This window comes from Grammomys surdaster, unplaced genomic scaffold (assembly GCF_004785775.1).
Source record: "Grammomys surdaster isolate TR1022 unplaced genomic scaffold, NIH_TR_1.0 126271, whole genome shotgun sequence".
Classification (NCBI taxonomy): domain Eukaryota; kingdom Metazoa; phylum Chordata; class Mammalia; order Rodentia; family Muridae; genus Grammomys; species Grammomys surdaster.
The window spans coordinates 6119897-6132744 of NW_021621071.1; the positions used below are offsets into that span (position 1 = coordinate 6119897).

At 42.4% G+C, this 12848-nt stretch overlaps 1 protein-coding gene across 2 annotated transcripts in view; it reads left to right on the forward strand.

Annotated features, from left to right (window-relative positions):
* Ptprb (protein tyrosine phosphatase receptor type B) overlaps positions 1 to 12848 on the forward strand; it is a 114408-nt gene that overhangs the window by 56994 nt on the left and 44566 nt on the right. For both annotated transcript variants that reach the window (XM_028759119.1, XM_028759120.1), the window contains 5 exons: positions 2179 to 2442; positions 7046 to 7309; positions 7823 to 8086; positions 8963 to 9226; positions 10518 to 10787. In XM_028759119.1, the coding sequence (XP_028614952.1) occupies positions 2179 to 2442; positions 7046 to 7309; positions 7823 to 8086; positions 8963 to 9226; positions 10518 to 10787 (1326 nt within the window). The remainder of the gene's footprint in view (positions 1 to 2178; positions 2443 to 7045; positions 7310 to 7822; positions 8087 to 8962; positions 9227 to 10517; positions 10788 to 12848) is intronic.

Consider the following 12848-nt stretch of genomic DNA (forward strand, 5'->3'; position numbering starts at 1 on the left):
TTGACCTCTTACTGTTATGTAATTATTATTATAAGTTGGGTTCAGGGTTCTCCATCTATAAACCCAACACTCTGATATTAGCTACCAGTTGTGCTGCCGTGAAAAAAATTTCTTTCCAAAATCACAATCTCACCTACTTCATTAACCCTGAAAACACCGCTTTCTTTAGCTCTCGGAGGAGGGGCTAAGAAACTGAAGCCAGGGTTCTTGGTCTCAGTAGAAACTCGCTGATGCATGCCAGCTCTCTTGTTCTGTGACAAAAGACACTGTCACTGGTGTCTTTCCTGACTCCCTCTTTCTTCTCTCATGATAGTTACTGGCACCATGCTTCAGTGTAGCACAGGTAAGAACTTTACATCCCTCCACCAGTGAGTTGCATCCTGCATCGGTCTGGTTAGACTATATTACATCCCGACTCAGCTCCTGATTGGTCAGCTCTATAGACTGGTTCTTCCCCAGGTAGAAACCAGGGACCCAGGCTCCCAGTACCTGGCAGTTTCCTTCCTCTAGATTCTCTAGCTCTCTCCACTTCTCCAGGGAATAGGGGTAGAGCTCAGAACACAGCCCAGATCATTCGGCCTGGAAGTAGAGAAAAAAAAAAATGAGACACTACTGTGTACACACAATGTCACACAAAGAAGCTCCCTAGGTTCGTACAGTTCTTACGGAACACATTATAAAATGATTCAGAGGCTAAAGTCACCATGGTGATTATTAGTGTTCCTTCAAATATTTGATCGATTGCTCAATATTCAAATAATTTTCAAAAGTCTTCTTATATCTCAGGTATCCTTCCACAGAGTTGAAGCAAGCACCCAAAAACATTTCCAGCCTAGATAAAATGGGAGGAGCTGAAATTGAAAGCATCATATATTTGATCTGTCAAATCCTGATCTGAGAAAAACTTTCATTCTAGAGACATATGTAGTAACTTTTGAGTCTATTTTGTCTTAATCAAGTGAGTTACGCTTTTGGTGAAACTCCTCCTGGTAACTCTATCTTTTCTAAACCTAGGCAACACTCAGCAACTGTGTGTGTGATAGACTTGGGGCTTAATTCATAAAAATCAGAGCTTATCAGACCAGAAGGACTCTCGGGTGTCACCGATGTCGAATCCTGTCTTTTGCATGCGATGTAGTAGTCCTGACAATTATATGAAAATAACCAGCCGGACGTGAAACAGCCGATGACGAAGACAGACGTGCGGTCTGTACGCGCTCTGAGAGTTTGGTCTGATGTCACCAAAGGCAGTTCTGTGCCCTAGCTGCTTATCTCCAATACATAATGAACTTTGTATTCCGTACTCGACAGTTATTAATTCCTCATTTTTACCTCGTAGCCAGGGAAACCTTAAGGCGTCCATATGACTCTCTTATTTTTATACATCTGAAAAAACACACAAGCTTCCTGGTGAACGCTTGTAGCACTCATCTCTAAGTGAAACAAACAAATGGTAATTTTAACTTCAAAGAGAAGGTTTGCCCAGCTGGACCCAGCTTTCTCTGCCCAGTTTCCAGAGGGACGGCCTTTCGGCATGTACTTTTGGCTTGTAGCCACTAGAGGGCAGAAAACGCTTTCCAAAGGGACACCAGGGCCTCCCGCTGTGCTTTCTATTAAACTCGCCAGAAATAAAAAACAAAAAAAAACAAAAAAAAAAAACCCTTGATCACTTGAAAGTCAAAGGTAACACAGAGTCTAAATTCTTCAGAAAAATCCATGGAATGTTTTTCTCCTTTGCCCTCAAGTATCTTTGTTTTTTGTTTGTGTTATTGTTTGTTTGGGATGAGTTTGGTTCAAACTGATTCATTTGAACTGTTAAAATGTGTGTGTGTGTGTGTGTGTGTGTGTGTGTGTGTGTGTGTGTGTGTGTGTGTGTGTGTGTGTGTGTGTTTCCTACAGAGACCCTCTTGGCTCATTCACATAAAATACCTCTGGAATCACCCCTCACCTAGGAACCCCATAAAGTCACAGTACCGGCGTGCATGGGTTATGAGACACCTCCTGGTGTTTTTCTTTCATTAGTCTTCTGACAGAAGAGTTTATCTACCTAAAGCCTCGATACCTTCCAGTCTAATCAAGTCAACTCTCTCAGAGCCCGGTTTTTATTGAGTACAAAAGTTAACTCAAACTTCTGCTTGCGCTTTCTTTGATGACTTTCCCCCTGGTTTGTACTCACAGTCCCGTCCAGCGTGAGTGGAGTGACAGTCAACAATTCTGGCCGGAATGATTACCTCAGCGTTTCCTGGCTGCCCGCGCCTGGAGAAGTGGATCACTACGTGGTGACCCTCTCCCACGACGGCAAGGTGGTTCAGTTCCTCGTCATTGCCAAATCCGTCAGCGAGTGTTCCTTCAGCTCCCTCACCCCAGGCCGCCTCTACAATGTGACCGTAACCACCAAGAGTGGCAATTATGCAAGTCACTCCTTCAGCGAAGAACGGACAGGTAAATATTATAAGGATATGAGGCTCCACAGAGACGGTGTGGCTCTGGGCAGCAAGGACTTGCCGTGGTCTGTTAACATCACAAAATTGCCCTGGAGTCTTTATATTTTGACTGAAGAGACTCCATAACTGAGTTGATGTTACATTTACAGGAAGACTTCTCTAGCTTTCATAGCTGAAATTCACATTATATTTAAATAGGATAACAAATATTTCTGTTTAAAGAGTGTTTTTTGGATCCTGGGATATGGGTTCACATACATTAACTAATTAATCCTTACTGAGATAGGCGTTATTATTATTCCCATTTTACAGATTAGGAAATCAAGTTTTAAGACGGTTAAGTCATGTGCCCAAAGGTTTGTTATTGTTGAGCAGCCAAGAAGTTTTAGCTCTTGGACTTAAACTTAGCTCTGTTCCATTCCAGAGCCTAAAAGTCTCTCGATTCTATAATCTTTCCCAAAATATGTGACAGTCAAGACTACTGTGTGTTCTTTGAACACAAGGTACAAATGTGACCCTTTATAGTTCCTAGACTAGGGAACAAAACTCTTAGCCGATGATCACCAGGTCTTTGATGTACTAGAAGGAACTAAATATAGAGAACCACCATTTTCAGATACATTGGAGCTTTCTGGGGTTTACATCTGAACTTTCTGCTTAAGGCTGACGTCAATATTCTGTCAAATCTTTCCCACTAGGCTCTGGGGTGACTCTTGCATATGAAACTGTTCTTTTTCATATAGGACAGTGATGTCACCCTGTTAGTGAGCTCAGATGCTAGGGCTGGACAGGAACTCGGTAGTTCCTGGTAGAGGAATCATCAGAATCAAGGTTTTCTACTTGGTGGCCCCTTAGGGAAACTCTAGAAACATAGTAACCCCTGAAGGTGTGAGGAGTGAAAAAGGGTCGGTAGTTTCTTTTTATGTTTATCTTTAGTATGTTTTAATTATGTGTATCTTCCTGTGGATGCTTGCAGGGGTTCATGGAATCTAGAAGAGGGTGCCACATGCCCTGGAGCTGGAGTTGTGGGTGGTGGTGAGCCAGCTGTGGTGGTTGCTGGGAACCAAACTCAGTTCATCTGTAAGAGCAGGAAGCACTCGAAACCACTTAGTAGGCACTGCCACCCATGAGTCTTTGAGGAGAAACGATATGGCTTTCTATCCAGGTCTCATGTCCAGACCTTGTGTCCTGTCTCTCCAATTAAGAAACACCTGTTTATACTGTTACAGAAAGCTTGCATGGAAATGATTCTTCCATCTTCTGATTTTGGAGATGATGAAAAATCCCAGAAGAAGAAGTGTGGCTTTTCCAAGGTCACATATCTGAACCGTGCCAGAGTCCAGGCATTATGTCGCACCATACTTAGAAGCACTAATCGGGAACAGAGATTATCACCACCCGTCAGAAAACCTAAGGTTTAATTATACTGATAATTACAATCACGACTTAGATCAGGAAAGCCGCTTTTTCACTTCCGGAGTAATCTTATGTCAGAGCACCACAGCGATCAACTCTAGGCCTAAAATTGACTAGAAATTAAGGCTAACTACTAACTACAGTTAGTCTACTAACTACTAACTTGTAAGTTGTAGGCTACTAACCTGCAACTTCCCACCCACCGCCGATTAGCATTCCCTGACCACATGACTCTAATATTGCAGCGACTTTTGCTAAGATCTTCCCAAATGTGAGAACACCTATTTTCTGCTCAAAGCAGGATCGTGACTCATTCACCAGCGTGAACTCGGATTTGGTACTCGGCTGACAGAGGCCAGTGACTCGTGTCTGAGGACTCGTGTCTGAGTTATTGTCCTGCTGATTTGGGATGAGTGTCTCAACAGTCTTTAACTTTGCTAACGATCTTCTTCATCGGGGCAAGCAGACCAATGTTTCTAACCCCGTGTCTCACATCCTCTCTCTGTACATTAAAGCGGGTCTCACAAATGACTTCTAGCTCCACCTGGAGAGGCCCCTTATTGGCTCAGCCCCACGATCGGCTACTTCTTCTTCTTCCTGCAGTAATTGCTTTGCCTTCAGGAAAATTGCTTAGATCACTGATCAGTCTCGGTCTGCACAGGCAGTGCCATTTCAGAATTCCCCTTCTCTGCGATGGCTAAATGCTAACTGAACTGTAATTGGTTTCAGGTAAAGCCCTGGTTTTGTCCCGGACCTGAGATTGCACCACATTCTAATATAAACCTGGTCCGTACATATAATCCGACAAGGGATATTAATACAGCCTGTGTAAAAGCCTCATGGGGAAATATAGTTTAGGTGCCAAAATGATGGAATTTCTGGCTGTTTTATGATTTGGGAGAAGGGAGAAAAGGGCATAGACTTGGCGCATGCCACACCAGACATCCTGTGACGTAAACCAAACTCCTACAGGCTTAGAGGTGTTCAAAAGAGCTAAAAAAGACAGCTAATTGGAGCAGGGGCTTAGTGCTCTGGATCAGGTATGCAGCTTGCTTGAGTGCTTCTTGCTGTGGGTATCCATGGCTGTCCTAGTCAGCTAGAATCAGACACTGTAGCTAGGAAGATGGCTCAGTCAATAAAATGACCACCACGCCAGCACGGGGACCTAAGTTTGGATCCCCAGCACCCACATAAAAGCCTGGCATGGTGACTCCCGTCTGTACCATTGGGCCTGGGCTGGGGGAAGACAGAGAGAGCGAGGAGGAGCTCACTGGCCAGGCAGCCTAGACAAACTGACAAGCTCTAAGTTTAGTTAGAAAACTGAGCTTCTCCCAGAAACTAAGGTGAAGAACCATCAAGGAAGATGTCAGTCTCTGGCCTCTATGTTTACATGCGTGCGCACGCGCATACACACACAGACACGCACACACACACACACATACATACACACCACATACACACCACACACACTCACACATACACACTCCATGTAATGTGTATATATACTCCACACACACACAAGAGAGAGAGAGAGAAAACTTGTAATTTAGCATTGAATCAAGATTCAGCCCTAAATTGAAACCCAGACCATCCTTAATATCAGAATCGCTTCATTTTGCAGTACTCCTAGTAAAAAGCATTTTCCTGCTCACAGAGAAGGAAAAATGTCAGCCCAGGGAGCCATTTGTTTACATATCTACTAGAAGGAGCCTCGGGTTTACAAAATAGCATTAGTCATAATTTTTGCTTCATAAAAGCATGCATCGGTTGACGCTTTGATTTTTCTAGGCATCTAGCTAGTAATTTTTACAAATTTAAAATAGCATGAGAAACTACTCCCTGACGTAAAGCTAGCTATGACTTTGGCTATGATCTGTGTCCAATCACATGGTGCACCGCTGACTAATCCATCCCACGACAGCCAACGTCTCAACTCATCGGGCTCATCTCTTCTGTGCACTGTTTGACTTATGTACAGTCCCACCGTAATAGGGTTTAAATTTCTCAGTTGCTTTAACATAAGAAGGTATTTTATACATGTAAAGTATATAATCTTTCAGGGACTTGAATTTTCAAAGTTATCGTTATGTTGCTCAGATTCACTCATGGTTCCTATTTTGATATTAAAAACAGGAGACCCAAATGACTGTGTTTTGACTTAATAAGAAATTAATGGTGAGAACTGTGTATGTAATATCTCGTTGTGTATGCACAAGAGTTCTTTACCTGACCTCTGTAGAAGGACAGGAAAGATGCCCCCTCTCATAACTGGCCATGTCTGTTTTCTATTTTGCCAAAGGAATGCAGAATATCATTGCATTGGGGTCAGAATTTGAGTTTCTTCAGTGACTAGTGACTCAGAACATCTCTTTATATAGGCACTCATACAGGTTTATATATGCACTCATACATGTTTATATATGTACTCATATATTTTATATATGCACTTATATATGCTTACATATGTACTCCTACTGTTTACATATGACTAGTATATTTTGCGTGTACCTGTTTATATGTGCACTAATGCATGTTTATATATGCACTCATACATGTTTATATGTGTACTCATACATGTTTATATATTTACTCATACATGTTTATATATGTATTCATACATGTTTAGATATACACTCATACATTTTATATATACATTCATACATGTTTATATGTGCACTAATGCATGTTTATATGTATACTCATGCATGTTTACATATGCACTGACACATATTTATATATGTACTCATACGTGTTTATATGTCTACTCATACATATTTATATATGCACTGATACATGTTTACATATGTAGTCATACATGTTTCTCTTTTTCCACTTTTCCTTTTGAGTTTTTTGTACTTTACTTGATAACTCGAGGAACCAAGGTGTGCTGTGATCATTAATGTCTGCATCATCTTTCCTATTAGGCACTAGTTATTATGGTTAATGTTCCACCTTATAAGATACATCTGTCATTTATTAGATTGGAATACATTCATGTTTTTTTTTCAAAGAAGCATTTTAAGTAACATAACCATCTTTCCCCTTTCTGGTGTATAGGTCTGAGATTTATCTTTTAAAGCATATGATAAAAACCAGTGACTTTGTTTTATTGCCTCGGGCATCTGTGTCATCTGTGATCAACTGTTCTCCTCGGGTCACTAAAGCTTTACTGGTTCTCTTTTCAGTGCCCGACAAGGTCCAGGGAATTAGTGTTAGCAACTCTGCCAGAAGTGACTACTTAAAGGTGTCCTGGGTACATGCCACTGGAGACTTTGACCACTATGAAGTCACCATCAAAAACAGAGACAGCTTCATTCAAACCAAAAGCATCCCCAAGTCAGAAAATGAGTGTATCTTTGTTCAGCTCGTCCCTGGACGCCTGTACAGCATCACTGTCAGTACAAAAAGTGGACAATATGAAGCCAGTGAACAAGGAACAGGGAGAACAAGTAAGTGGGGGGGGGGTGAAGGGCAGGTGGGTGACTGGACTCATGTAAACCCTGAGATTTTCTGTTCCCTGATTAGTCACTTATAGTCCCAATAGCTCTCACCTGGGGCTTACATCATTCAGCCAAGCAATGACATACAATTATAGAACATTTATTGGTAGATAAAAGCAAGTAAGCGAGGGAGGAAGGAAAACAAGCGTTTCATTTTTCTTCTCTGTCTTCTTACGTCAAGGCAACAAATCTCTAGACATCTTGTTTTATCTTCTGATTGGGATCATAACTCATTTTATAATTATATTCTCCCAACATGTAGCATGTAAGATTTATGTCAGGGAAAAACAATCACAATTTAAGTAGTCGCTTTCAGTTCTTCTCGTTTAATTATGCATGAAGCAACTCAACGTTTTGTAGGGGGAGAGATGTGTTTGGCAGTCCCTTGAGTGTGATTTATAGATTGTGTAGGTAAACTTGATCAGCCCCGTTCCTGAAATATCTTCTCCTTCCTCTCTCCAGTCCCAGAGCCTGTGAAGGATCTCATGCTTCTCAACAGGAGTACGGAGGATCTCCATGTGACTTGGTCAAGAGCCAATGGTGATGTCGATCAATACGAGGTTCAGCTGCTCTTCAATGACATGAAAGTCTTTCCTCCTATTTACCTTGTGAACACAGCAACTGAGTATCAGTTCACCGCACTCACACCGGGACGCCATTACAAAATCCTCGTCCTGACCATCAGTGGCGACGTCCAGCAGTCAGCCTTCATTGAAGGCCTCACGGGTAAATGGAAGCACTTTCTTGAGCCCGAGTAGACACAGTGCTGTGCTTGAGATGTTTGATAGTGCAAGCGTTTAGATCAAGACTCAGACAAATGAGAGACTGCAAGAAGCAGAAAGTTATCTAGATTGTGATAATGACATTGTCAAGGAAGGATTAATAAAAGTACTCAGAAGTAGCAAGGGACCTTTCAGAGAAGTAACATTGAATGGACAAGCCTAGCTGGGGCTTCTGGGGGACATAGATTGTATTAAATATTTGATACATAACTCTCCTGACGAGGAATCAGTTCTTTGTGATTCATTTAGGAGCTATTGCAATTATTTAATAATGCAAGTTGACAGCTTCTTTGGCTGGGGGCTGGGGGCATGGAGGGTGCGGGCATCCCTACAGCAGAGCATCTCTGCCCAGCTACCCAACCAACCCTATGACTTGTTCCTATTAACCACCACTGGTATTTTCTTCTTATGAAGAAATATATGGAGGTTAAATAGTTTCCCTATTATCACATAGCGAGTAAATACGAAAGCCAAGGCTTAGATAGAAACGGTCTAATGAGCCCTCATTGTGTGGCTAACCATATACGGCTACTGTCTTCATTTCTCTTCGTTGGCCTTGAATTTTCTTCCCTCAGCTTCTGTTTGGGTGGAAGAGTCAGGAAAAAAAATAGGCAACCTTCTTTCACATGCAATCTTTCAGTAAATGTTAATATGTTTAAAAGCACAACCTGGTAGGCATTAGGGATGGAACCCAAGGCCCTCCATGACAGGCAAGTGCTAGAACACTGAGCCACGCCCACAGCCGGCCTTAGAAAGTTTAGCCGAGGATTCCAACAGTTCATTTCTTAAGTGATGGGCTTAAGTTTCTTTTCTCTTTCAGTTCCCAGCACTGTCAAGAATATTCATGTCTCTGCCAACGGAGCCACAGACAGGCTGATGGTAACGTGGAGTCCTGGTGGCGGAGATGTTGACTCCTACGTGGTGTCTGCATTCAGACAGGGCGAGAAGGTTGACTCTCAGACTATCCCCAAGCACGTCTCAGAGCACACTTTCCACAGGCTAGAGGCCGGAGCCCAGTACAGGATCGCCATTGTTTCTGTCAGTGGGTCCCTGAGGAACCAGATCGATACACTCGGGCAGACAGGTGAGCACATAGCTTATATGATCAAGTTCCCCAGTTCTCTGCAGTGGAACAGAAGGGGCGTGGCTAACTGATGAAAATCTAATTTTAAATTACCTAAGCGTGTGCATTTCATGGCAGTTTCAAGAGCGCTTCTCACCTCTGCTTTGTATGTTTTTGTCTTAGTAGAGATTTAAAAAAATAATTAAATATGATTGGGAAAAAAATGTATACTTGCTAAAGGGCATTTTGAATTTTATATTTTTATTTATTTATTTATTTATTTTATTGGATACTTTATGTATTTACATTTAAGATGTTATCCCATTTCTCCATTTTCCCCCCCAGAAGCCCCCTATCCCATCTCCCTCCTCCTGCTTCTATGTGGGTGTGCCCCTACCCACCCACCCACCCACCCACTCCCACCTTCCAGCCCTTGAATTCCCCCACACTGGGGCATCCAGCCTTCATATGTCCAAGGACCTCCTCTCCTACCTATGTCCGACAAGGCCATCCTCCACTACATATACAACTAGAGCCATGGGTCCCTCCCTATGTGCACCCAGGCTCGTGGTTTAGACCCTGGGAGCTCTGGTTGGTTGATATTTTTGCTCTCCCCATGGGGCCACAAACCCCTTCAGTTCATTCAGTCTTCTCTCTAACTCCTCCATTGGGAACCCCATGATCAGTTCAATGGTTAGCTGTGAGCATCTACCTCTGTATGTGTCAGGCTCGGGCAGAGCCTCTCAGGAGACAGCTATACCAGGCTTCTGTCAGCATGCAGTTCCTGACATCCATAACAGCATCTGCCTTTGATGACTGCACATGGGATGGATATCCAGGTGGGGCAATCTCTGGACGGCCTCTCCTTTAGTTTGCGTTCCACACTTTGTCTTCATATTTGGTCCCATGAGTATTTTATTACTCATTCTAAGATCCACCAAAGCACCTACACTTTGGTCTTCCTTCTTCATGAGCTTCATGTGGTTTGTGAGTTAGTTGTATCCTGGGTATTGCGAGCTTTTGGGCTAATATCCACTTATCAGTGAGTACATACCATGTGTGTTCTTTTGTGACTGGGTTGCCTCATTCAGGATGATATTTTCCAGTTCTGTCCATTTGCCTAAGAATTTCATAAACTCATTGTTTTAGTCTTCAGAACTATGCACTCTTCAAAATTTCATTTCTTTCAAAATTATCTTTAGGGAAGGAACGTGTAGCTGTGCACTATGATTTTAGAGAAGTTTTCCTCAGTTGCGTACTTTGCCCTGAGTGGCCAAGCCTGAGTTTTCTTGCTTCTTTTGTTTCTTTGAAGTTCCAGCATCGGTCCAGGGAGTCATCGCGGACAATGCATACAGCAGTAACTCCTTAACAGTAAGTTGGCAGAAAGCCCTTGGCGTGGCAGAAAGATATGATATCCTGCTTCTAACTGAGAATGGGATTCTCTTGAGCAACACGTCAGAGCCAGCTACTGCAAAACAGCACAAATTTGAAGATCTAACACCAGGCAAGAAATACAAGATGCAGGTCCTTACTGTCAGCGGAGGTCTCTTTAGTAAAGAAGCCCAGGCTGAAGGCCGAACAGGTAAGTGACACAGTTTCCTGTCTTAGACCAGCTATCTCCTTTGTCTACTGTGGTGTAGACACCATAAGATGAGACAGAGGCCATGCTAGGAGAAGATGCTTAGCTCTTGACACTGCGGTCAAATTCACCCTGACTTCACACTGCCAAATGAGTCAGCCAGCCCAAATAGACTTTAGCCTGTTGGTTTGTCAATAAAATCGGCACTAGTAGTTAACTATGGCTGACTCTGACTTTGCTACAGATTCGACCATTGGAAACAGTGCAATTGTGTTAGCATACAGTCCTCAAAGTTAGAAACTGGAGCCAACGTAAGATGTCAGGTTACCACCTGACAACATATTTCACATGTTTTACAACCTATGCAAGCATATTTTCTAGGTTCTTCAGGGATAAATCCATCACCTGACTTTTTCATCTCCCTTGGTTCATAGTGTGGTCCAGCAATGGCATCATTTCAACCTCTGTATCTGTTTCTCTGATCTTTTGCTCCCTCCAACTTTTGAGGACTCTTGTGCCAGGGAGTCCCAACACAGCAGTTACCACTTGTCTTACCCCCCAGCCAGTTATCTGAGGGTCTAATGGGGAGCCAGTGCTGACGTTTTCTGCCTCTATAGTTCTCCGATGCTTCCTCATCTGTAACCCCCACCCCAAAACCAGCCAGGAAGAACTAAAATCAGCTCTTCTCAAACTATTCCAAACAAACCTGAAGCAGAAAGAATTCATCCAAGATCATTTTACAAGGGCAGCGCTACTCTGATACCAAAACCAGATAAGGATACAATAAAAAGAGATTATAGACTGATATCCCTAATGAGTACAGACTTGGAACTTCTCACCAGAACACTAGCAATTCTAACCGAGCAGTGTGCATACCAGACCATTCATTGTAATTGAGAGGATTTACCCCCTGGATGCTAGGATAGTTCAGCATATGCAAATCTGTATGTAGTATCTCCATAACATAAAAATTAAAAACTAAAAAATTTTTTTAAAAAGCATCCAAGACCATTCAAATGTCTTCATGATTTTTTTTTAAAGTGAACAAATTGGATCTGAAAGAAGCATAGAAACTGTATATAAGGAATATTTGGCCACCGTCATGTGGAATGAGAGGGAAGCAGAGAACTTTCCACTAAGATCTAGAACAGTGATTCGCAATCTCCCTGAAGCTCTGGCTAGCCAAGAGCCCACTATGTAGACCAGAATGGCTTCAGATCGTGGGCTTTTACCACAGCCTCCTAAGAGCTGAGATGCCAAGCGTGTACCACCATGCCCAGCAAAGGGTTCTCACAGAATTCAAATGGCCAATAAACTTATGGTGGGAAAAAAACCCCTCAGCTTTACTAGCCATCTGGAAAAAATGCTGGTCAAAACTCCCAGGCAAAACCCCAATGTATGCCATTTTTTTTAGGATGATTTGGGTTTTCCTGTTATTTTTCTTTCTCATATCCTTAAATCCAATTTCTAGCACCATTAGCTTTTCCCTGTCTGTCTGTCTGCTCTTCTTCCCTCTGCAATCTAATGATCCCCTATGAGCCCTGGGTTAGCACTCAGAAATGACCTTTTGATCTTTCATTTAATCAGTATCAGAAAAAAATACTTGGTTGCACAGGTCAAGTCATATCTTAGATCTTGGCTAGCCAGAGCTACATTAAAAAAAAAATCCTGTCTTGGGAACAAAAAAACAAGCACACAATAACTCTCACACAAATGCCAACTACACCCAACCTCCCCTGAAGAACTATCTAATCCTATCTTGTGTCTGTCTTAGATCTATATCGAAAGAGTATCTGTGATGGTAATTTCCCATTGTCTTCTTGTCCTCTTGTGGCCATTTTTAAACTATACATTTTTCAACATCAGTAATTTACAAATGTCTCATTTCTTTGTTTTGGGGGCTATGTGTTTTTGTTGTTTGTTGTGGGCAAGAAGTATTATTATTGATGGGTGTTCAATGGCAAAAGGATCTCGCAGCAGAAGCCCTCACAAGTAATGGGCATACCACTTGTCCTGAGCGCAAAGTATGGGCTTGTACTTGACCCCACGGGTACCAGGGATGAG